The sequence below is a fragment of the Lolium perenne genome, chromosome 4, assembly GCF_019359855.2.
Source record: "Lolium perenne isolate Kyuss_39 chromosome 4, Kyuss_2.0, whole genome shotgun sequence".
NCBI lineage: Eukaryota > Viridiplantae > Streptophyta > Magnoliopsida > Poales > Poaceae > Lolium > Lolium perenne.
In genome coordinates, this window is record NC_067247.2 from 107,896,614 (window position 1) to 107,923,247 (window position 26,634).

Here is a 26,634-nt window from a genome sequence, read left to right on the forward strand (position 1 = left end):
CAAGTGTGCAGGTATTGCTATGGATGAAGTGAGGAAGAAACTATTCTCTATATCGCTGTCTGGTAAAGCGGCGCATTGGTATAAATTACTGGATAATGGGGATTCTCTTGAATGGAATGATATTGTGCCCCGGTTTTATTCTAAGTTCTATCCTCCAAGTGAAATTCACAAGGATCGGAACCGCATATATAATTTTTGGCCTCATGATGGAGAGAGTATTGCCCAAGCGTGGGGGAGATTGAAGTCTTTAATGCTCAAATGCCCCATTCATGAGCTTCTTGGTAATGTTATTATTGATAATTTCTATGCAAGACTTTATTTTCAAGACAAGACCTTGCTGGATACTTCTTGTTCTGGATCATTTACACGCAACAAAGAAGAGTTTAAAAGGGACCTTCTTAATCGGATCCAGGAGAATACTGAAGGATGGGAGAACGACAAAGATAGATAATCAGGTATAAATTATGATTATAAATGCATTGAAGCTTTTATGGATACTGATAAATTTCGTAATATTAGTGCTACTTATGGTCTTGATTCTCAAGTAGTTGCAAATCTTTATAAAGCTTTTGCCTCTCATTATGAATTGCCTAAGAAGAATTTTGATAAGTATCATGAACCGTATAAAGATAAAATTGATTCATCTATAAATAAATGTGTTGTAGTTGAAACTGTTGATCATGTTATTCCTGAAGCTTACATTGAAAAAACTCCTTTCCCTGCTAAAATGAAGGAGTACTCTGTTATAAATAGTGCGGTTCATAAAAGTGAAAAGAAACCTATAGAACCTGAAGAACAAATAAAGGTTGAACCCGCTGTTGCAATTGTTAAAGATCTTGTGACTGAAAATGTGGAAGATGGTCATATTATTTTATGTGAAGATGCTTCTAATATTGTTTCACATCCTAATAAGTCTAAGAAAGCTAGCGTTCCTATGCTATCTGTTAGAATTGGTGATCATTGTTATTATGGTTTATGTGATATTGGTGCAAGTATTAGTGCTATTCCTTATGAGCTTTACACGGAGATTATGCACGAAATTGGTTCTTGTGAACTTGAAGATATTGATGTGGTTATTCGGCTGGCTAATAGAGAAACTATCTCTCCAATTGGTATTGTTCGAGATGTGGAAGTTCTATGTGGTAAGATTAAATATCCTGCTGACTTTTTGGTACTTGGTTCTGCTGCTAGTAAATATTGTCCTATCATTTTTGGTAGACCTTTTCTAAATACTTGTGGAGCTGTTATAGATTGCAAGAAAGAGAAAATTTTGACTAAATTTGCTGGTGAGTCTTATGAGTTTAACTTCTCTAAATTTGCCAAGACTCCTTATAAAGCTGATTCGCCTAATAATGATTTTAGAGTTGAACAGTGTGCATCTATTGCTCTTGCTCCTAATAATCCTTTGCAGCAACATTTGGAGAATAGTGAGAGTGAAGTTTTTAGGGAAGAAAGAAATGAGCTTGATGAAATTTTCCTTCATCAACCTATTCTTAAGCATGATTTACAGTAGAAGATCTGGGTACAACACCACCACCAAAGGAAGATCCTGTCTTTGATTTAAAACCATTGCCTGATAATCTTAAATATGCTCATATTGATGATAAGAAAATATATCTTGTTATTATTAGTTCTAAGCTTACAGAGTTTAAAGAAGAAAGGTTATTGTAAATATTGAAGAAACACCGAGGAGCTATTGGCTACACTCTTGATGACTTGAAGGGGATTTCTCCTTCTATTTGCCAACATGCCATTAATATGGAAGATGATGCGAAGCCTGTTGTTGAACATCAACGTCGTCTAATTCCTAAGATGAAGGATGTGGTAATAAATGAGGTATTAAGACTTCTTGAAGCTGGTATTATATATCCTATTGCTGATAGTAGATGGGTTAGTCCTGTGCATTGTGTTCCTAAGAAAGGAGGAATGACTGTTGTGCCTAATGATAATGATGAGCTCATACCTCAAAGAGTAGTTGTAGGGTATAGAATGTGCATTGATTATCGAAAAGTTAATAAGGTTACTAAGAAAGATCATTACCCTTTGCCTTTTATTGATCAAATATTAGAAAGGTTATCTAAAAATACTCATTTTTGCTTTCTTGATGGTTATTCTGGGTTTTCACAAATTGCTGTTAAAACTAAGGATCAAGAGAAAACCACTTTCACTTGTCCCTATGGAACTTATGCTTATAGACGCATGCCTTTTGGTTTATGTAATGCTCCTGCTACTTTTCAAAGATGCATGTCTGCTATTTTTCATGGCTTTTGCGAGAGTATTGTAGAAGTATTCATGGATGATTTTTCCGTCTATGGGAATTCTTTTGATAATTGCTTGCGAAACCTCGATAAAGTTTTGCAGAGATGTGAAGAAACTAACCTTGTTCTTAATTGGGAGAAATGCCACTTTATGGTTAATGAAGGAATTGTATTGGGACATAAAATTTCTGAGAGAGGTATTGAAGTTGATAGAGCTAATGTTGAAGCAATTGAGAAGATGCCCTATCCTAGGGATGTTAAAGGTATTCGTAGTGTTCTTGGTCACGCTGGGTTTTATAGGAGGTTTATTAAATACTTCTCCAAAATTTCAAAGCCTCTTACTAATCTTCTTCAAAAAGATGTACCTTTTGTATTTGATGATGATTGTAAGGAAGCTTTTGAAACTCTAAAGAAAGCCTTAACAACTGCTCCTATAGTTGAACCTCCTGATTGGAACTTACCATTTGAAATTATGTGTGATGCTAGTGATTTTGCTGTAGGCGCTGTTCTTGGACAGCGAGTAGATAAAAAATTGAATGTTATTCATTATGCTAGTAAAACCCTTGATGCTGCTCAAAGAAATTATGCTACTACTGAAAAAGAATTGTTAGCTGTAGTCTTTGCTTGTGATAAGTTTAGATCTTATATTGTTGATTCAAAAGTTACAATTCATACTGATCATGCTGCAATTAGATACCTTATGCAAAAGAAAGATGCTAAGCCGAGGCTTATTAGATGGGTACTTCTGTTGCAAGAATTTGATTTACATATTGTAGATAGGAAAGGTGCTGATAATCCTGTTGCTGATAATTTGTCTAGATTGGAAAATATTGCTTATGATCCTGTTCCTGTTAATGATAGTTTTCCAAATGAAAAATTGGCTATAATAAAGGTGAGCTCGCGAGACAGTCCTTGGTATGCTGATTATGCTAACTTTATTGTTTCCAAGTACTTGCCTCCAACCTTTTCAGCCCAGCAAAGGAGGAAATTCTTTTATGACTTGAGGCATTATTTCTGGGATGACCCACACTTATATAAAGAAGGAGTGGATGGTATTCTGCGAAGATGTGTTCCCGAATATGAACAGCAAGAGATATTGAGTAAATGTCATGGTAGTGCTTATGGAGGACATCACGCCGGAGATAGAACCGCACAAAAGGTTCTACAATCAGGTTTTTATTGGCCAATTCTCTTCAAAGATGCAAGGAAGTTTATTTTATCTTGTGATGAATGTCAAAGGGTTGGTAATATCTCCAGATGCAATGAAATGCCTATGAATTATACTCTTGTTATTGAACCATTTGATTGTTGGGGATTTGACTTCATGGGACCTTTTGCCTCTTCAGAAGGTAACACTCATATACTTATTGCTGTTGATTATGTTACTAAATGGGTGGAAGCCATACCTACAAAAAGTGCTGATGGTGATACCTCTTTAAGAATGCTTTTAGATATTATTTTTCCTCGATTTGGAGTTCCTAGATATATTATGACTGATGGAGGTTCTCATTTTATTCATGGTGGTTTTAGGAAAACTCTTGCTAAATATGGTATTAATCATAGAATTGCTTCCGCTTATCATCCTCAAACTAGTGGGCAAGTAGAATTATAAAATAGAGAAATTAAATCTATCTTGCCAAAGACTGTTACTAGTGCTTTTCCAGGTGCAGCTGAATTGACAACTCAGTTGTTAAGGCTTATAAGTATTCTTTACCTCCCCTTGTGTCGAATCAATAAATTTGGGTTTTACTTCCCTCGAAGACTGCTGCGATCCCCTATACTTGTGGGTTATCAAGACTGTTTTCTGGCGCCGTTGCCGGGGAGGCATAGCTCTACTCATAAGTTCACCTGGGGAGTACACTCTACCTCTCTCTGTTTCTATTTTATTTTATTTTGATTTGCTTAGTTTACTTTTTCCTAGTTTACTTGTGCTTAGTTTATTTCTGTCTAGTATTATTTTGCTTAGTTTACTTTTGCTCAGTTTCTTTTTGTCTTGTTTTATTTTCCTCATATACCCAAAAATCCATAAAAATTTGAAAAATCTAAAAATTAAAAACTGCTGTTATGGGAGAACCAACAACCTACTTGGAGCTTATAGAATGTTATAATAATTATAGAGAATCAAGAACTGGTAAAATAATGAGTGCTATGATAGAAAAATTGAATACAATGGCTAGAATCTTGCTTAGACGCCATGATATAAACTGTTGCTCTCGATAGGATACTAAACATCTTAAATTTCAATGTGGCTTTAGTGAGGAATTTTTAATTAAGAACTATAATCGGAATTGCTATATTCATTATGGGTTCGAAGAGGTAGAACAATTTGTCGTATTTATGGGAGCTTCTGAGATCGAATCCTTCATGGTTGAGAATTATGAAACTTGTGCTGTTTGTAAGGACCTTAAAGATTATGTCTCTTATATCCTTAATTGTTGTATAGAATGCTACAGTGATAATCCTTATATCATTGATTATAAAGAGAGACTCATTAATGCACAAGAATGCACTCACAATTTGCAGGAACCTGTGGAAGAAGAAACTGATGAACCTGAAAGCTCATTGGATGAAAAAGAGGAGGAAATTGATGAACCTGAAAGCTCATTAGATGAAAAAGAAGAGGAGAGCGACGAACAAAAGGAGGAAGAATGGATTAGCTACCCATGCCAACCTTCTAATGAGAGTAACTCTTTATCTCTTACACTATTTGATTGTCCTCCATGCTTACCGAAAGAGGTTAAATGTTATGTTCCTGTGGATTCTCTTGAAATATTCCCTATGAGTAAAACTTGTGAAAATAATTATGCTACTATTATTTATGATAATCCATGCTACTTTGATAAATCTTATGATAATGCTTTGTTTGTGCCTGATGTCGAAATGCATGGTACTAAAGAATTTTGCTTGGCAAATGTTTATGATAAAGCTCTAGATGATGGTCCTATGTTACTTGATAATATTAATTGTACTACTAATGAAAATGGGATTGGAAAAGTATTGACTTTATTTAAGAGTCCCATATCTCTTGAGATTGATCGATTACCTTGTTATATTATTGATAAAAGTGAGTTTGGAAGTTTTGATCCTACTATATTTGAGCTTGGTAAAAATTATGTGTTTGGAAATCATGAAAAGTATGCTGCATGTGATAGTTATATTGTTGAGTTTGTTCATGAAGCTACTGAAAATTATTATGAGAGAGGAAAATATGGTTGTAGAAATTTGCATGGTACTAAAACACCTCTCTATGTGCTGAAATTTTTGAAGCTACACTTGTTTTATCTTCTTATGCTTGTCACTTCGTTCTTCATGAATTTATTTGTGTACAAGATTCCTATGCATAGGAAGTGGGTTAGACTTAAATGTGTTTTGAATTTGCTTTTTGATAATCTCTTTTGCTTCAACTCTTATTTCTTGCGAGTGCATCATTAAAACTGCTGAGCCCATCTTAATGGCTATAAAGAAAGAACTTCTTGGGAGATAACCCATGTGTTATTTTGCTACAGTACTTTGTTTTATATTTGTGTCTTGGAAGTTGTTTACTACTGTAGCAACCTCTCCTTATCTTAGTTTTGTGTTTTGTTGTGCCAAGTGAAGCCTCTAATCGAAGGTTGATACTAGATTTGGATTTCTGCGCAGAAACAGATTTCTATCTGTCACGAATCTGGGCTGTTTTCTCTATAGGTAACTCAGAAAAATATGCCAATTTACGTGCGTGTTCCTCAGATATGTACGCAACTTTCGTTAGTTTTGAGTTTTCTGATTTGAGCAACGGAAGTATTTATTAAAAATTCGTCTTTACGGACTGTTCTGTTTTGACAGATTCTGCCTTTTATTTCGCATTGCTTCTTTCGCTGTGTTGGGTGGATTTCTTTGTTCCATTACCTTGCAGTAGCTTTGAGCAATGTCCAGAAGTGTTAAGAATGATTGTGTCACCTCTGAACATGTGAGTTTTTGATTATGTACTAACCCCTCTAATGAAGTTTATGAGAAGTTTGATGTGAAGGAAGTTTTCAAGGGTCAAGAGAGGAGGATGATATATGATCAAGAAGAGTGAAAAGTCTAAGCTTGGGGATGCCCCCGTGGTTCATCCCTGCATATTTCAAGAAGACTCAAGCGTCTAAGCTTGGGGATGCCCAAGGCATCCCCTTCTTCATCAACTTATCAGGTTTCTTCTATTGAAACTATATTTTTATTCGGTCACATCTTATGTGCTTTACTTGGAGCGTCTGTGTGCTTTTATTTTTGTTTTTGTTTGAATAAAGATGGATCCTAGCAATCCTTGTGTGGGAGAGATACACGCTCCGCTTCTTCATATGAACACTTGTTCTTCGTTTTACTTTTAATGTTCAATGATAAAAGTTGGAAGCTACAATAATTATTTTTATTTGGTTGGAAACAGAAAATGCCTCATAATGTCTTGGATAATTTGACACTTGGCAATTGTTTTGAGCTCTCAAGTAGATCATGATTAAGTTTTTTTCATGTAGTTTAAACCTATTATTGGAGAACTACCGTAGAGCTTGTTGAAATTGGTTTGCATGATTGGTCTCTCTTAGGGTCTAGATATTTTCTGGTAAAAGTGTTTGAGCAACAAGGAAGACAGTGTAGAGTATTATAATGCTTGCAATATGTTCTTATGTAAATTTTGCTGTACTGGTTCATACTTGTGTTTGCTTCAAATAGCCTTGCTAGCCTAAGCCTTGTATCGAGAGGGGATACTTCTCATGCATCCAAAATCCTTGAGCCAACCACTTTGCCATTTGTGTCCACCATACCTACCTACTATGTGGTATTTCCTGCCATTCCAAGTAAATACTTCATGTGCTACCTTTAAACAATTCAAAATTTACTATCCCTTATTTGTGTCAATGTTTTATAGCTCATGAGGAAGTATGTGGTGTTTTATCTTTCAATCTTGTTGGGCAGCTTTCACCAATGGACTAGTGGCTTCATCCGCTTATCCAATAATTTTGCAAAAAGAGCTGGCGCGGGGTTCCCAGCCCCCAATTAATTAACTTCATTAATAATTCTCTTCACATGTTTTGCTCTGATTCATCAGTAAGCAACTTAATTTTGCAAATAGACACTCCTCCATGGTATGAGATTGTTGGAAGGCACCCGAGATTCGGTTAGCCATGGTTTGTGTAAGCAAAGGTTGGGAGGAGTGTCACCCATAAATAAAAACTAAAGTACATGTGTAAACAAAAGAGAAGAGGGATGATCTACCTTGCTGGTAGAGATAAGGTCCTTCATGGGAGCCGCTCTTTGAAAGTCTGTTTAGCAAGGGGGTTAGAGTGCCCACTACCATTCGTTGACAACAACAAACACCTCTCAAAACTTTACTTTTATGCTCTCTATATGATTTCAAAAACTTAAAAAGCTCTAGCACATGATTTAATCCCTGCTTCCCTCTGCGAAGGGCCTTTCTTTTACTTTATGTTGAGTCAGTTTACCTACTTCCTTCCATCTTAGAAGCAAACACTTGTGTCAACTGTGCATTGATTCTTACATACTTGCTTATTTGCATTCATCATATTACTTTATGTTGACAATTATCCATGAGATATGCATGTTGAAAGTTGAAAGCAACTGCTGAAACTTATATCTTCCTTTGTGTTGCTTCGATGCCTTTACTCTGAATTTATTGCTTTATGAGTTAACTCTTGTGCAAGACTTTTGATGCTTGTCTTGAAAGTACTCTTCATGAAAAGTTTTGCTATATGTTATCTATTTGTTAGCAACTATAGATTATTGCCTTGAGTCACTTCATTCATTTCATATGCTTTGTAATAGTATGATCAAGGTTATGTAAGTAGCATGTCACTATAGAAATTATTCTTTTTATCGTTTACCTGCTCGGGACGAGCAGGAACTAAGCTTGGGGATGCTGATACGTCTCCAACGTATCCATAATTTCTGATGTTCCATGCTTGTTTTATGACAATACTTACATGTTTTGCTTGCACTTTATAATGTTTTTATGCATTTTACGGAACTAACCTATTAACAAGATGCCACAGTGCCGGTTCCTGTTTCTGCTGTTTTTGGTTCCAGAAAGGCTGTTCGGGCAATATTCTCGGAATTGGACGAAATCAACGCCAAACATCTTATTTTTCCCGGAACCTTCCAGAAAGTCAGAGGGGGGCCAGAGGGGTGCCCTGGGGGCCCCACACGTGTGGCCGGCGCGGCCCAGGAGGGGGGCGCGCCGCCCTAGTGTGAGGTGGCCCCGTGGCCCCTCCGACTCCGACTCTTCGCCTATTTAAGCCCTGGAGACCTAAAAACGCGATACCAATCGACGAAACTCCAGAAAGACTCCAGGGGCGCCGCCGCCATCGCGAAACTCCAATTCGGGGGACAGAAGTCTCTGTCCCGGCACCCTGCCGGGACGGGGAAGTGCCCCCGAAAGCCATCTCCATCGACGCCACCGCCTCCATCATGCTCCGTGAGTAGTTCCCCCATGGACTACGGGTTCTAGCAGTAGCTAGTTGGTACTCTCTATCCCATGTACTTCAATACAATGATCTCATGAGCTGCCTTACATGATTGAGATCCATCTGATGTAATCGGTGTTGTGTTTGTTGGGATCCGATGGATGATACATTATGATTAGTCTATCTATAAAGTTTGTGAAGTTATTGTTGCTGCAATCTTGTTATGCTTAATGCTTGTCACTAGGGCCCGAGTGGCATGATCTTAGATTTGAGCTCTATACTTATTGCTTAGATTGTATCTACAAGTTGTATGCACATGTCACTGTCCGGAACCAAAGGCCCCGAAGTGACAGAAATCGGGACAACCGGAGGGGATGGCGGTGATGTGAGGGACACATGTTTTCACGGAGTGTTAATGCTTTGCTCCGGTGCTCTATTAAAAGGAGTACCTTAATATCCAGTAGATTCCCTTGAGGCCCTGGCCGCCACCGGGTAGGACAATAGATGTTGTGCAAGTTTCTCATTGCGAGCACGTACGACTATAATTGGAAAACATGCCTACATGATTAATGAATTGATGTTCTTTCTTAATGCTTTATCAATCCTATCAATTGCCCAACTGTAATTTGTTCACCCAACACTTGTCACTTGTTATTGGAGAGTTACCACTAGTGTAGATCGCTGGGAACCCCGGTCCATCTTTCATCATCATATACTTGTTCTACATGTCATTAGAAGTAGTATCAACTATCTTCTGGTGCCATTGCTCTCATATTACATCACTCGCTGTGTTATCGTTACTATTGCTCTCATATCATCGCTACTTTCACATCACCCCTGTTACTAGTGCTTTTCCAGTGCAATGAATTGACAACTCAGTTGTTAAGGCTTATAAGTATTCTTTACCTCCCCTTGTGTCGAATCAATAAATTTGGGTTTTACTTCCCTCGAAGACTGCTGCGATCCCCTATACTTGTGGGTTATCAGCCTCCGGCGATGATTTCCCCCCTCCGGTAGGGTGCCGGGAAGAGCTTCAGAACCCCCGAGATGGGTTCTGTGATGGCGGCTACAACGGAATTTTCGTGGATGGAGGCTCGGGTATTCAGGGTTTTCCCGAGATCGTGAATAAATAGGCGGAGGGGGATGTCGGTGGAGGCCAGGGTGGCCCACACCACCCCTAGGCATGGGCCAGGGCCAGGCCGCGCCTAGGGAAGGTGTGGCCGCCCTGCTGCCCCCTTCGACTCCCCTCTGGACTATGTCTTTGTTACGGTAAAATATTGACTTCGAATTTTGTTTCGTCCAATTCCGAGAATATTTCCTGTACAACTTCTCTAAAATACAAAAACAGCAGAAAACAGGAACTGACACTGTGGCATCTTGTTAATGGGTTAGTGCCAGAAAATGTATGAAAGTGCAATGAAGTATCAGCAAAACATATATGAATTGGTGTAAAACAAGCATGGAGAATCAAAAAAAGGTAGATACATTTGAGACGTATCACTTAGACTTTGGCATGTGATGTTAGATGTTATTTTAATTATATGCTTAGTAGTTATTGTTGTAGCATGAGTTCTCTCAAATAGCTGAGAGTGCTTAATGTACCATTGAAAGAATCATGTGTTGTTTGCAAACGTATCTATAATTTTTGATGCTCCATGCTTGTTTTACACCAATTTATATATGTTTTACTCACACTTCGTTGCACTTTTATACACTTTTCGGCACTAACCTATTAACAAGATGCCATAGTGTCAGTTCCCTGTTTCTGTTGTTTTGTATTTTCAAAAAGTTGTACAGGAAATATTCTCGGAATTGGACGAAACAAAAGCCGAAGTCAATATTTTACCGTAACGAAGACAGAGTCCAGAGGGGAGACGAAGAAGAGGCCCAGGGCGGCCAGACCATGCCTTGGCATGGCTTGGCCTGGGCCCGCGCCAAGGGGTGGTTTGGGCCCCTGGCCTCCAACGACCTCGCCCTTCCGTCTATTTATTCACGATCTCGGGAAAAACCTAAACACCCGAGCCTCCATCCACGATAAGTTCCACCGCGGCCACCATTGCAGAACCTAGCTCGGGAGGGTTCTGAAGCTCTTCCCGGCACCCTGCCAGAGAGGGAGATCGTCGCCGGAGGCCTCTACATCGCCATGCCCGCCTCCGAAGTGATGCGTGAGTAGTTCATCCCTGGACTATGGGTCCATAGCAGCAGCTATATGGTTGTCTTCTCCAATGTGTGCCTCATGTTTAGATCTTGTGAGCTGCCTAACATGATCAAGATCATCCTTATGTAATGCTACATGCTGTGTTTGATGGGATCCGATGAATATGGAATACTATGTTTGGATCGATTATATATACTTGTCATATGCTATTTGTGATCTTGCATGCTCTCCGTTGCTAGTAGATACTCTGGCCAAGTAAATGCATGTGACTCCAAGAGGGAGTATTTATGCTCGATAGTAGGTTCATGCCTCTAGTTTTCTGGGAGAGTGACAATAACTTCTAAGATTGTAGATGTGATGTTGCTACTAGGGAGAAAACAACAATGTTTTATCCAAAGGAAATTCTATTGTTACTTTGCACATATTGCTTAATGCGATAGTCTATTGCTTGCAACTTTATACTGGAAGGGGTGCGGACGCTAACCTGAAGGTGGATTATTAGTCATTGACATAGTTGGATTACGGTCTATGTATTATGTTGTAATGCCCAATACCAAATCTCATAGTAATCATCTTGTCATGTATGGTCGATATTCTATCAATTGCCCAACTGTAATTTGTTCACCCAACATGCTATTTCTTTATGGAGAGACACCTCTAGTGAACTGTGGACCCCGGTCCTATTTCCTTTACTGATAAATTCAACTACAATCCTGTTCTGTTTACTTTCTACAAACATCTCCTTCCATTTGATACGTCTAATCCTTTGTGTTCAGCAAACCGGTGAGATTGACAACCTCGCTGTAAGTTCGGGCAAAGTACTTTGGTTGTGTTGTGTGCAGGTTCCACGTTGTTGCCGATGCCGGTAGTGCGCCTTGCCACTAGTCAGTCAGCAACACCTTCAGAAGTCACGCCTTTCTCCTACTGGTCGATTAAACCTTGGTTTTGTACTGAGGGAAAACTTGTTGTTGTGTTCATCACACCTTCCTCTTGGGGTTCCCCAACAGCGTGTCCGCATACGACGAGCACACGCCATCAGAGAGCCGCCGCACGCTAATGACCCACAAGTATAGGGGATCGCAATAGTCTTTGAGGGAAGTAAAATCCAAATTTATTGATTCGACACAAGGGGAGCCAAAGAATACTTGTGACTCCAAGAGGGGGCACTTATGCTCGATAGTAGGTTCATGTCTCTAGTTTCCTGGGAGAGTGACTTTATAACTTCTAAGGTTGTAGATGTGTTGTTGCTACTAGGGAGAAAACAACAATGTTTTATCCATGGGTAATTCTATTTTTTTACTTTACACATATTGCTTAATGCGATAATCTGTTGCTTGCAACTTAATACTGGAAGGGGTTCAGACGATAACCGGAAGGTGGATTATTAGTAATAGACGCAATTGGATTACGGTCTATGTATTATGTTGTAATGCCCAAACGAATCTCATAGTAATCATCTTGTCATCTAAGGTCTTTATTCTGACAATTGCCCAACTGTAATTTGTTCACCCAACATGTTATTTATCTTTATGGAGAGACACCTCTAGTAAACTATGGACCCCGGTCCTTTCTTTACACTGATAAATTCATCTACTGCAATCATGTTCTGTTTACTTTCTGCAAGCATTGTCTCTTTAATTACTGCAAACATCTCTTTCCACTCGATACGTTTAATCCTTTGTGTTCAGCAAAACCGGTGAGATTGACTACCTCACTGTAAGTTGGTGCAAAGTATTTTGGTTGTGTTGTGTGCAAGTTCCACGTTGTTGCTGACGCCGGTAGTTCGCCCTGCCAATAGTCAACTAGTAATACCTTCAGAAGTCACGCATTTCTCCTACTGGTCGATTAAACCTTGGTTTCTTACTGAGGAAAACTTGTTGTTATGCTCATCACACCTTCCTCTTGGGGTTCCCCAACGAGATTGCCAACTTCCACGGTAGCACCATCATTTCCATCATAGAAAAGCATAATATTGTAGTATTCTCCTTTGATGATTTATTTGGGTTGACTTGGCACATGCTTACACCATTTTATGAATACAAACCAGTCACATCAAGCCTCTATGATCATTTAGTTTTTTACTTGTAATATCACTTTATGCTTTGATTATTATATTTTGTCGCTATGGCTGATTAATTATGATCATTATTGCTCTCTTAATTGGTCGCTCCAAGTCTTTTGCTAGCCTTCACCTGTACTGAGTATGAGCTCTACTCGTGCATCCAACTTGCCAATTGTGTCCACCATACCTACCTATATGTGGTATTTCACCGCCACTCCATAGTAAATTGCTTATGTGCTACCTTTAAAACTTTCAAATATTATTACATGTTTTGTGTTCCTGTTTTAGCTCATGAGGAAGTATTGAATGCTTTATTGTATTTTCATGACTTCACACCTTGACTACCATGAATAATGTGCTAGTACTTAATATTGCAAAAAGAGCAAGGCAACTGGGTGTCTAGCCCACAAAAAAAAAAAAAAACTCCGCACACTATGTACTGGAGAGATCCTAAATAATGGTGTGAAAAAGGAGAACTATATGGGAGCCGCTCTTGAAGTCACTATATGAAAGGATGATAAAACATTTGATACCAGTCGTTGACATAGACAGACATACCTCTCAAAATACACTTTCAACACCTCTATTTTATTTAAAATAAAAAGCTCTAGCACATGAGTAATCTCTGCTTACCTCTGCGAAGGGCCTTTCTTTTATTTTTATGTTGAGTTTTCATCGTCTAACTTTATGCACCAATTAAGAGAGCATATTTGTCATTCTGAGTATAATGTGCATAGTTCCAAGATCTATTATTGATTGATTCATAATTATGTTATTGTTTGTTCTCAAATTATTTGTATCTAGTCACCCTTTTGAACTTTAAAGGTGTCCCATGCATTTATGTTTTGCTATTCCATGAAGGACAAGCTGAATACCACTTTGCTATGTTTTCTCTATGCTAAAAAACAAGCAGTTGCTTTCAGTGCACTATTATTCATGATCTTTTGTTTGAGTTACTTTTTATTCTCTAACATAGTTGCTAACTTCTATTGTTAGAATTATATCTATCACACCTATGTTTAGAGTACTTTGATCTCAGCTCACAATGCTTTTACGATAACTTGATCGAGATTGTGTTGGTTGTATGTCACCTCAAAAACTATTTTTGTTATTACTTACCTACTCGAGCATGAGTAGGAGTTAAGCTTGGGGATGTTGATACATTGCAAACGTATCTATAATTTTGGATGCTCCGTGCTTGTTTTACACCAATTTCTATAAGTTTTGTTTACACTTCGTGACATTTTTATGCATTTTCTGGAACTAACCTATTAACAAGATGTCACAGTGCCAGTTCCTGTTTTCTGTTGTTTTTGTATTTCAGAAAAGTTATTATGAAAATATTCTCCGAATTGGACGAAATGAAAGCCGAAGCTCCTATTTTGCTGTCATGAAGACAGAGTCCAAAGGGGAGACATAGAAGAGCAAGGAGGTGGCCACACCACCCCTAGGTGCGGGCCCCCCTGATCGCACCTAGGTATGGTGTGGGCCCCTCGGGCGCCCACCGACATCGCCCTTTCGCCTATAAATTGACATCCTCAGGAAAAACCTAAATACCCGAGCCTCCATCAACGAAAAGTTCCCTAGCCGCCATTTTCGACCCAAGATCGGGAGGGTTCTGAAGCTCTCCCCGGCACCCTATCGGAGAGGGAGATCATCACCGGAGGCCTCTTCATCACCATGCCCGCTTTCGAAGTGATGCATGGGTAGTTCGTCTTTGAACTAGGGGTCCATAGAAGTAGCTAGATGGTTGTCTTCTCCTCTTTATGCTTCATGTTTAAATCTTGTGTGCTGTGTAACATGATCAAGATCATCTTTATGTAATGCTACATGTTGTGTTTGCTGGGATCCGATGAATATTGAATACTATGATTGAGTTTATAATAGACCTGTTTTATATGTTATTTGTGATCTTGCATGCTCTCCGTTGCTAATAGATGCTCTGGCCAAGTATGTGCTTGTGACTCCAAGAGGGAGTATTTATGGTCGATAGTGAGTTCATGCCTCTAGAAATCTGGGAGAGTGACAATAACACCTAAGGTTGTAGATGTGCTGTTGCTACTAGGGAGAAAACAACAATGCTTTATCCAAGGATAATTTTATTGTTTACTTTACACACTTTAGTTAATGCAATAATCTATTGCTTGCAACTTAATACCCAAAGTTGTTCGGATGATATCCCGAGGGTGGATTATTAGTCATAGATGCAGTTGGATTACGGTCTATGAATCTTGTTGTAATGCCCAAATGAATCTCATAGTAATCATCTTGTCATGTATGGTCTTTATTCTGTCAATTGCTCAGCTATAATTTATTTACCCAACATATTATTTATCTTTATGGAGAAACACCTCTAGTGAACTATGGACTCCGGTCCTTTCTTTTACACTGATAATACCATCTACTGCAAATACCTGTTCTATTTCCTTACTGCAAGCATTGTTTCCTTTATTTCACTGCAAACAAACATCTCTTTCCACACTATATGTTTAATCCGTTGTTTTCAGCAAAACCAGTGAGATTGACAACCTCGCTGTAAGTTGGGGCGAAGTATTTTGGTCGTGTTGTCTGCAGGTTCCACGTTGTTGCTGACACCAGTAGTGCGCCCTGCCAAAGTCAGCCAGCAACAACCTTCAGAAGTGATTTCTTTCTCCTACTGGTCGATTAAACCTTGGTTTCTTTCTGAGAAAAAACTTGATGTTGTGCTCATCATACCTTCTTCTTGGGGTTTTCCAACTGCATTACTCTGCACAACATCGGGTACTTGTAGGTTTTAGTTGAGCATGAACATATAAGGTGAATTATTACATAAGGTTGCTATTATGGTTGATCACTATGGTTATACTAAAGAATGGTGGTTAAGGTTGATGTCAAGTAATCAACAAATTAGGGGTTGTCATTAGTTAATCATGTAAGGTATACCCAAAATGAAGACATTAAATGCTAACTTCATTTGAATTTGGGGCTTGTACTACTTTTAGGAGAACATGAGCATGCATTTAGTTGTCACATAAAATTATGGAATTAGGGTTAGTACATGATAGAATTAGGGATTGCTATTTGTCATACAACTTACACAAATAATTTGTTGAGTAAATTTGAAATTAAGAAACAACCTTTTAAATACTAGTTAATAATGGTTTTTAGCATGTGTTTATTTTACATCATTTTTTAAAGGGAATTAAGATAAATATCATTTTAGGATTTAAATACTAGTAATGGAGTAGTAATAAAACAAAAATTAATTTTGAGTGTTTTCTTCATTTTCTAAATGATTATTATTTATTTTAGAATTTCGTACCCACTAGTTATAATGGTATGGATATGGTAGTGGTCCGTCCTACCCATACCATACCTATTGCCATTGAAGATGAATCGATTATGCATTATTATTTCATTGCAGTGTGACTAGAAAAATCTGGTTCTTTATAATTACTTTAAAGTGTATCATAGAAATCACTATGAACCGATTTACGAGAATTTTAATGGTCAATCATGGGTTGACATTAAGCAGGTTGGAGACTCACTTCGAACTCTGTTAAATGGTGGGAGTTGGTCTTCAAGGAGTGCATGATCCTAGAGGTGGACAACCTCGGCTACATAGTTAGCACTCTACTAAAGATACCACAGTAACTGGAGAACGGATGAACATCTCTAAAGAGATCTTGATGGCTACGAAACACCTGGAATTGTGTGCATCACCATTGCAGACGGAGCTAGATCAAGACGAGATGCCAAGCTCGCCATAGGCAAAGAAGATGATGGCACATGGGACCTGGACTACCCCAATTTCAAGGCTTGAGGAGTCTATCTTTGTTTTGCCAATTTAGCTGCGAGTAGTGTTTCTTTTCATCTCGTGTTTAATGTGATGTGATGGTTTATACATACGGAATTGCTAGTTCTCAATAGACTGAGAACGAAGCTCGTGCTTAATAGACTCCTGCAACGTCGGATTTGCATCGCGATTCATGCATTTGAGTTGCAAGTTGGGTCGTAGATGTGATTTTTTCAGTTGCAAATAGGATTGCAAGTGAGGTTACAACTACGAAAATTGCCTCCCAACTATTAGATTTTCTCCATGATCCATGCTAATGATGAGTTGCAACATGGGTTGCAAGTGAGATTCAATGGAGTCGACGGAAAACTAGTCACACCCTTCTACATATGGTTGTGGTCTTCTATAGGCTGCAAAACTCCTTAGCTTGTAGTTTTCTGAAAAGTTCTGCAAAACTTGCTTTTTTGTGTGACGGGTGAGAGACCTGTTTCATGTTTCATTGTTCAACAATAGAACCGGGATGTGACCCATGTCGATCTACAGGAATGTTAATAAAATGAATCACATTGCCATGTTATGTCCAAATGTTAATACTCCTACTCCCTCTAATTTATAGTACCTGTCCCTAGTGTACAACACGGACACACACAAGTATACACACCATATATGAGAACAGTTGCCAATCAAATTCTAATTCTAGGATTTGATTTGGAATCTGGTTTAGTGAATCGACAAACAAATGTGTAATAATTACTTCATGGTATCATGTTTTTGACAATAAGGAAATTAATTGAACTCGTACTTTTGATGGTTGGGGAATTTTACAATTTGTGGTGTGAAGCAGTAACAAAGATGGAATTGCGAATCGTGCACGAGAGAAGAGACTATGGATTGGCATTCTGCGCCTTCGATTGCCCGTCAATGCGCCGGCGCACCGGCGAGTCTGGAAGCCGACGTACGGAAGTTATCGCGGACACGTTGACGGCCCTGCGGCTGACGCACCCCGTCAGCAGCCCCACCGGCCGCTCCCGGTTCTGCCTTATCGTCACCGGGGCCCTTCCGCGGCCGCTCCCCCGGGCGCCGGCGTAGCCTCCACCGCGCTCCGACGGGGCGGACATGTCCACGGCGCTCGCGGTCACCACGCTCCATTGGATGCTCGCCTCGCTGGGCTCGTAGACGCAGTCGTCGATCATGAGACTCTTGATCTCGAACAGGTCCGAGCTCGACTCGCTCCCGCTGTCATTGTCGTCGTCGCGGCCTCCGCCTCTGCCGCCGCTGACCTTGACCGGAGCTTGAAGAGTGAAGCTTCCTCTCCTAAAGCTCCCGCTCATGTACTCGGCCGCCTTCTCCTCCCTCCAGATGGCTGCCACTTTCGCGGCGCCAAGGTTCAAATTTGGTTGGGGGCCGGAAGCAACCACGCCACCACGGTTGCCGTCGCCTGCTCGCTCGAGGTTAGCCTTCTCCATCCTCAGGTCTTCGTACCACTCGATTCTGCGCGCCGCCGTCTTGTTGCTTGATTCGGCGGGCTCCTTCGCCGCGCCGCCGTCATCGATGCGCACGGCCCTCTTCCCGGAGCACGGACGAAGAAGCTCGCCGACCTGCAGGCAGCACTTCTTCCCGCTGTATCCCGGGCGGCGACGCGCGTCCCGGAGAAGCACGCTCTGGCTGCTGGCGCTGGCCCCTGAGCCGGTGCTCGCCGCCGACGCGCACGTCCACGCCGGCTTGCTCACCGGAACAGCGGACCTCGCCACCGTCTCCACGGGCACGGCGGAGCCCTCCTTGCGGTCGTGGTCCATTGCACCCTTGAAGTACCGCTCCGCCGAGAACACGTCGAGCTCGCCGTCAGCGTAAGTGCGCTGCCGGCTCGGGGTACTGCTCTTCAGCGGCAATGGCACCCTCGCTTGGCCGGCGTTGATGGCCTCACTGGTGAGGTCAAGGTAGGCCGGTAAGGTGTGGTTCCGCCGCCGGCCGAACAGCTCCTGTTCGTAGCGGACCTTCAAATCACCATTTCTTTTGTGCTCCATCCTGCAGTGCAATCAAAAACAGCACTAGAACTCCTAGTATTATCAACTATCTAGTTTTCATGTATCTCAATCCACAAACACAGAAACGGCTAGATTGTCCACGCTTATATAGACAACACAAACATATAGTATAATAAATAAAAGTGGTTTGGTTAATCGATTAATTTTCTTTTGTTGCTAATCTGTCTCTGTGAAGCAACAGTGTGGGCAACAGGGATGAGATAATGAGACTGCGAAGGTTCAGAGAGAGAATTATTGGGGCACGGAGGGCCACGTTTTCGCATAAATTCTTGGGAACTTCGGATTCGATGCAAGAAATAATCTGATGGAGGTGGTGGTTGGGGCCTCAACATCCACAAGTCACAGGGGCTCCTGGAATTCTGATGAATCTCTTGCTAACGTTAACACTTCCGTTGAAACTGTTTTGCAGTGCAAAGCAAACAGTGACGTGCCTAAAGGGAAACTGGGGAGACAGTCAGTTTCTTGTCCATTAGGACATGTAAGACAACGGAAATTCGGGAAACAATGATGCTTAGAAATTTGGGGGACAATGATGCTTGTCTCCATGTAAGACATACAATCGGGATGATAAGGTTGCCGTGTGGGCACACGCAAGATTTTTTTGGTGTATACAGATAATGTTTGGGCAGATATAGGTATGTAAATTAAGCTGAAAATATATCATATTTTTTGTGTGCCAAATGATAAGTAAGAAGAAAACGAAACACAAAGTGATATCTGAAAATGGCATTTTGTTCAAGGATTGGGATTCTTTATTAGAACGCTAGCCACCACCTCTCACTTTCAGATAAGAGTTTTCAATAAATATATCACTTTCAGATAAGAGTTTTCCAATAAATGATATTGGTATGTAAATCTCGCTAGCCATCGTCGAGATTTCCTTTAGATTTAGAATTTATAAACTTTTATCTTTTGGATAATTGGAATGATGTTTCATTTTCATGGCTTTGTCATCCCGAGATTTTCGTAACTAGACCCCATATTGACATATTTGACAAAACAATGATCAATACTTAGTTGTCAATTAGACGATACCGAGTTGCCAAATTATAACAACTTAGTTTTCATGTCCATGTCTTTATTCGGCATCAATGTAAGGTTGCATGATACTACTTTTGGTGGAACGGTATCACCTCTTAGTTATTGGAGACAATTTTTTCCTTTTCAAAAAGGGGATAAACGCCCCAGCCTCTGCATCGTGGTGATGCGCACAACCTTTATTAAAAGTTTAGTGGTAGCACAATAGTATGAATTACAAAACTCACGGATCACTCATGATCAATACATTAACCAACCATGAGCACAAAGATACTCTGTAAACTAAGCCAACTAAGCATCCTGTAGTCGACTAGTGTGACACCAACCAGCCTGGGACAAGATAACCTGTGCGACCATCTGTAGATGGTTCCTGACATAGGCATCCCCAATGGGCCTGCCGAAGAAGGTACCCGGAGTTTACTGAAGGCCCACGAGTCGACGAATATGGAGGTCGGAAGCCCAATTAGTTATTGATAAGGAAAGATAGAATTGTATTAGGAAATAGAGAGATTTGTAACTTTACGGGTTGAACTCAAAGAGTCTCCCGGAATCTGTAAACTTGTGTAATACGAAACCCTTAGCTCCGCCTCTTATATAAGGGGGAGTCGAGGGACGAAGAGGGCATCGATTTCATTGTCAACACAACCCTAGTTTTCTAGCAGTCGAGTACTTTTCCGGCTGAAACCCTCGAGATCTACTTGCCCTCTACTTCCAACTAAACCCTAGTCTACAATCCGTAGGCATTGACAAGTTAATCCCTTGTCAATTGGCGCCGTCTGCGGGAATTTGTTCATCAGATCAGGAAGAGTTTCCGACGGAGAGTTGCGAGGAAATATGGTGTTATAAACCAGGGCTAATGTCCTTGTGCACAAATCAAGAAAATCGCGAACTTGACTTGCGCGGTCTTGAAATCTGACGATTTGTCGGGTACGTTCAGGCGTAGCCCAAAAGTAAGAACCATGTTCTAATGCAAGTTTGATAAGCACATTTGACCTAGCTTCAACACGTTGATCTTCGGCAGCAGTATCCAAAAAAGAACCTACCCAGCGGAAGCATCAACGAGAGATGGAAAACAAGTAGGATAAAGTTGAAAAGATCAAACTCAGGAAGTATACCTGCCATATCCAAGCTAGAGTCATTCATCAGTTGAAGCATGTAATCTTCCCGCGAAGTAGCTTTTGCAGCTTCAGTAACCGTGGCTTCCTTTAACGCTAGGGCTTCCTGAGCCTGTTGAAGAGCAAATTTTTTCCTTCTCGGAAGATTTTCGAGATTGCTCCATTATCACGAGAGCCTGTTTTTTCATCGACTGAAGCTGCCGTCGAAGTTCGTTCTTCTATCTGATCAGCGCTCGAGGAACCTTCAATAAACTTGTCAACAGAAGTTTTCCTCGAATAGGAAGTGGCCGGTAAAGCATCCGAAGAATGAGGCACCACGGTATAGTTGTCAAAAACCAACTGGAGAGAAAATTTTGACATCAATCACTTTGGCAAAATAGTTTTCCATTAATTCATTGAGATATTTACATGTTCATTACATGAATTGGTTCCTAGTGAACCAATGGTAAGCTGTCGCGATACGGTACTAAGGCGGCAGCATTAAAAGAAGCACAAAATGAAAAATAAAGACATGATGGTCTACTTGACCTCCGGCTTCGAAGAACTGGGGGAAGGAGTTGGCTTGTATCCGAGGAAGGAGATGATCTTCTTCGAGTAGGGTTTAGCAGCCCTAATCAAGGATTGCCACCTCTCTGTCTTCATCTTCTTCACTTCACCAACCTTCGTCCAGTCGACGCTTTGTTGGCTTTCGGTGACCAAAGCTATGGTGCCTTCAACGCCAATCTTCAGATTTTCTTGCCGAAGATTTAGCCCAAGGTCTTCTTCGGGAAGGAAGTGCTTGAGAAGAGCAGCGAAGGTGTTGGGCTATTCCTTCTTCGGGAAGAAATATGGGAAAAGACGCGAAAATGCCGTCTTAGCATCGGAGATGCCGCGGCGCACTTCATCCCCATGAATTTCAAGGAGAGAAAGAGCATCGAGAAGACGGTCATCTTCGGGTTTCTCCAGTTCAAAGTCCTGGCTCATTTTCCCTGCTGAAACAAACTTCGGATTACCAACATGAGTACGGAATAAAAGTGTTTGGGAGCAACTCGAACAAAAAAATTAGCGGACTTACTGACAAAACGCCGGTTTTGTGACTCCAAACGGGCGATGATATCTTCCTCACGAGCAGTTTGCTGGGTTGTGTTGTCGCTTAAGGCAGTCTCAGCGTCATGGAGCCTTTTTCGAAGACTCTCGACAGAGGCAGCGTCAAGTTCAGCCTTTTCGCGAGCTTTTTCGCTTTGCTCCAGCTTGAGAGCAAGGTCATCAGCACGTTTATTGGCTTTGGCGAGAGCCTCTAGCAAGGAAAAGAGTGACAATGTTACAACAAAATAGCAATGGAACAATTTACTCGACAGGAGGAGACAAGAGGAATACCTTTCAAATTGTCGACAGTGTTGAGTACCTTGTACTCAATGAATTGAGTACCAAGGCGGATGAATTGACCCATCAGGGACTGATCAAAAAAGGAAGTTCCGCGGAAAGGTTCAGATGGAAAAAACCAGTTAGAAGAAAACACAAAATAGTTGTAAAGATAGTTACGCAACTAAAGGAACAGTTGCTGAACTCCCGGTCAAGAGAGCCGTTTCTTTGCCAAGTTCAACCCTCTCCCTCTTCGGCGAAGGGGCTCGGGGGCTAGTGGCTGGAGTCGACATTTCCAGATTTTGCTGAGGAGGAGAGGTTTCCTCCACAGCACGACGAGTTTCCGAAAGAACCAATGTTTGCGACGTGCTCGTGGGAGCAGTCACATTAACAATAGGCTCTTCTTCGTCGCCACTGTGTACCAAAAATAAGTATGAGAATACTCAAAAAAGAAATATACTGAATAAAAAAGACGACAGAGACTTACGAGCTAACGAGGGCGTCGTTGTAAGGGTTGAAGGCTTCCTCTTCTTCGGGGGAAGTTTCTTCGGCAAGAGATTCGCCGGCTTTGGAGGTGCCAGAGTCTTCCACTTCACCCCTTTTTCTTTTATTCTGCGGGGAAGCAGGAGAAGGAAGAGAGTGTACAGACTCAGAAGCTTCAGAATCAGCATCTGTTTCAGAGGAAGCTGCGGATCTGTGAGAACCCGCAATTTCGCTCTCAGGACGAGAAGTACCCTGGGTGTCATCGGTAACGATGGTCCATTCCTTGACTTCCCCACCTTCAGGAAGGGGAGGTAGAGAGGATATAACTTGATGCTTCTGCACAAGGAAAAGATATGTCGACGACAAGTTATACCAATGAATTTAGCAACATAGTAGCCGACAAAAGTTGCCGACAAAAGTTGAAATCGGGAGAACAAAGATAGCTTACCTTGGGGAGGGCATTGGTGCCGCTATACGGCTCCACGCGACATGAGGATTGAATGGTATCCTTCTTGCTCAGCGACGAAATCTTCCGAACAAGCTTCTCCAGGTATTTTACCGACAGATCCTTGGAGAAGCGGTCGACGTCCTTATCACCAGCATACATCTAGAGAGGGTTCTTGCGAGCCTGCAGAGGCTTCACCCTAACCCTGAGGAAATACATAGTAATCTGAATACCCGAAAGCTCTTTGCCGCGGGTATTCTGGAGTTCGTGGATGCATTTCATCAGTGCCTCTATCGCCGTTTTCTCTTCATCGGTAGCTTCAGCATCCCACGATCGACGCCGGAAGATCTTCTCGCTACCATCAAAAGGCGCGACATTGTACTCTTGCGAGTCAACGTGCTCTTCATGGATATAAAGCCATCTTTTGCGCCACCCTTGAACAGAGTCAGGGAATTTGACATCGAAGTATTCGACATCTGGATGGACGCAGCTAACAACACCACCTACATTATAGGCAGTGTTGTGGGAGCTGTTGCGGCGGACAAGGAATATGCGTTTCCACATGCCCCAATTGGGATGGGTCCCGAGAAAGCATTCACAGAGGGTGATGAAGATAGAGATGTGGAGGATGGAATTGGGGGTGAGCTGATGCAGCTGCAGCCCGTAAACAAAGAGTAATCCACGAAGAAATTGTAGGGATTCGTTGCATAGAAAACAAAAATTTTCCTACCGCGAGAACGCAATCCGAGCCAAGATGCAATCTAGAAGACGGGAGCAACGAGGAGATGATCGAGACTCACCCTTGAAGATTTCCAAAGCCTACAAGAGTAGGCTCTTGTTGCTGCGGTAGACGATCACTTGCTGCTTGCAAAAGCACGTAGAAGATCTTGATCACGGTGCCACGATCGGGCAGCACCTCCGTACTCGGTCACACGTTCGGTGTTGATGAAGATGACGTCCTTCTCCCCGTTCCAGCGGGCAACGGAAGTAGTAGCTCCTCCTTGAATCCGGCAGCACGACGACGTGGTGGCGGTGGTGGTGGAGAACTCCGGCGGAGCTTCGCTAAGCGTGCGGGAGAGGTGGAGGAGAGAGGGGGCGGCTAGGGTTTGGGAGAGGGGGGCGCCGGCCACTATAGGGTGCGGCCACCTTGTGGTCTTGGGGTGGCTGGCCCCCTCCCCTTGGCCCCTCATAATATAGGTGGAACCCCCAAGTGTTGGACTACAAGTCTTCGAATAAGACCCCAACCCAAAACCTTCCATGTAGTAGGGAAACCTACCCAAGGTGGGCCTCCCACTTGAGGTGGGATTCCCCCCTTCCATGTGGGGGGGTGGCCGGCCCCCTTGGTGGAGTCCACCTTGGACTCCCCCTTCTAGGGTTGGTCGGCCATGGGAGGTGGCGTCCCTTCGGGACTCCGCCTTCCAAATTGATTTCTTCCGGACTTTTCTAGAACCTTCTAAAACCTTCCATAAAATCTTCCGGATCATTTTATAACTTATAAAATGACTTCCTATATATGAATCTTATTCTCCGGACCATTCCGGAACTCCTCGTGATGTCCGGGATCCCATCCGAGACTTCGAACAATACTTCGAACTCCATTCCATATTCAAGTTCTACCATTTCAACATCAAACCTTAAGTGTGTCACCCTACGGTTCACGAACTACGTGGACATGGTTGAGTACTCTCTCCGACCAATAACCAATAGCGGGATCTGGAGATCCATAATGGCTCCCACATATTCAATGATGACTTCAGTGATCGAATGAACCATTCACATACGATACCAATTCCCTTTGTCACGCGATATTTTACTTGTCCGAGGTTTGATCATCGGTATCACTCTATACCTTGTTCAACCTCGTCTCCTGACAAGTACTCTTTACTCGTACCATGGTATGTGGTCTCTTATGAACTTATTCATATGCTTGCAAGACATTAGACGACATTCCACCGAGAGGGCCCAGAGTATATCTATCCATCATCGGGATGGACAAATCCCACTGTTGATCCATATGCCTCAACTCATACTTTCCGGATACTTAATCCCACCTTTATAACCACCCATTTACGCAGTGGCGTTTGATGTAATCAAAGTACCTTTCCGGTATAAGTGATTTACATGATCTCATGGTCATAAGGACTAGGTAACTATGTATCGAAAGCTTATAGAAAATAACTTAATGACGTGATCTTATGCTACGCTTAATTGGGTGTGTCCGTTACATCATTCATACAATGATATAACCTTGTTATTAATAACATCCAATGTTCATGATTATGAAACTAATCATCCATTAATCAACAAGCTAGTTAAGAGGCATACTAGGGACTCTTTGTTGTTTACATATCACACATGTATTAATGTTTCGGTTAATACAATTATAGCATGGTATATAAACATTTATCATAAACATAAAGATATATAATAACCACTTTTATTATTGCCTCTTGGGCATATCTCCAACAGTCTCCCACTTGCACTAGAGTCAATAATCTAGATTACATTGTAATGTACCTAACACCCATGGCATTCTGGTGTTGGTCATGCTTTTCCCTAGGGAGAGCTTTAGTCAACGGATCTGCTACATTCAGATCAGTGTGTACTTTGTAAATCTTTACTTCTCCATCTTTGATGTACTCGCGAATCGAGTGATAACGTAGCTTGATATGCTTCAGCCTCTTGTGTGACCTTGGTTCTTGTGCATTGGCGATGGCACCCATGTTGTCACAGTAGATGACTAGTGGGTCCAATGCACTAGGAACCACACCGAGCTCTACAATCAACCTCTTCATCCATACCGCTTCTGATGAAGCCTCTGAAGCCGCTATGTACTCTGATTCAATTGAAGACTTCGCCACCGTGCACTGCTTCGAGCTTGCCCAGCCATCGCAGCACCATTCAATATAAACACGTACCCAGACTGTGACTTAGAGTCATCAGGATCAGTGTTCCAACTTGCATCGGTGTAACTTGTTACAACGAGCTCTTGGTCACCTCCATAACAAAGAAACATATCCTTAGTTCTTTTCAAGTACTTCAGGATATTCTTGACCGCTGTCCAGTGTTCCATCCCTGGATCACTGATACGTCTCCGACGTATCGATAATTTCTTATGTTCCATGCCACATTATTGATGTTATCTACATGTTTTATGCACACTTTATGTCATATTCGTGCATTTTCTGGAACTAACCTATTAACAAGATGCCGAAGTGCCGATTCTGTTTTCTGCTGTTTTTGGTTTCAGAAATCCTAGTAAGAAAATATTCTCGGAATTGGACGAAATCAAAGCCCAGGGGCCTATTTTTCCACGAAGCTTCCAGAAGTCCGAAGACGAAACGAAGAGGGGCCACGGGGTGGCCAAACCCTAGGGCGGCGCGGCCCCACCCCTGGCCGCGCGGCCCTATGGTCTGGGCTCCTCGCGCCGCCTCTTGACCTACCCTTCCGCCTACTTAAAGCCTCCGTGACGAAACCCCC

General features: G+C 41.6%; 1 protein-coding gene across 1 annotated transcript; it reads right to left on the reverse strand.

The window, feature by feature from the left end:
* Positions 1 to 17,473: 17,473 nt before the first annotated feature.
* LOC127293590 (protein PHYTOCHROME KINASE SUBSTRATE 1) lies at positions 17,474 to 19,130 on the reverse strand. Its single transcript, XM_051323235.2, has one exon. It carries the CDS (start codon positions 18,709 to 18,711, stop codon positions 17,572 to 17,574), a length of 1,140 nt encoding a protein of 379 aa, XP_051179195.1. The 5' UTR covers positions 18,712 to 19,130; the 3' UTR covers positions 17,474 to 17,571.
* Between the last annotated feature and the right edge of the window lie 7,504 nt (positions 19,131 to 26,634).

What these genes read in the sequence shown, in the direction of transcription:
- LOC127293590 (XM_051323235.2), bottom strand. Translation starts at nt 18,711, where the DNA reads ATGGAGCACAAAAGAAATGGTGATTTGAAGGTCCGCTACGAACAGGAG.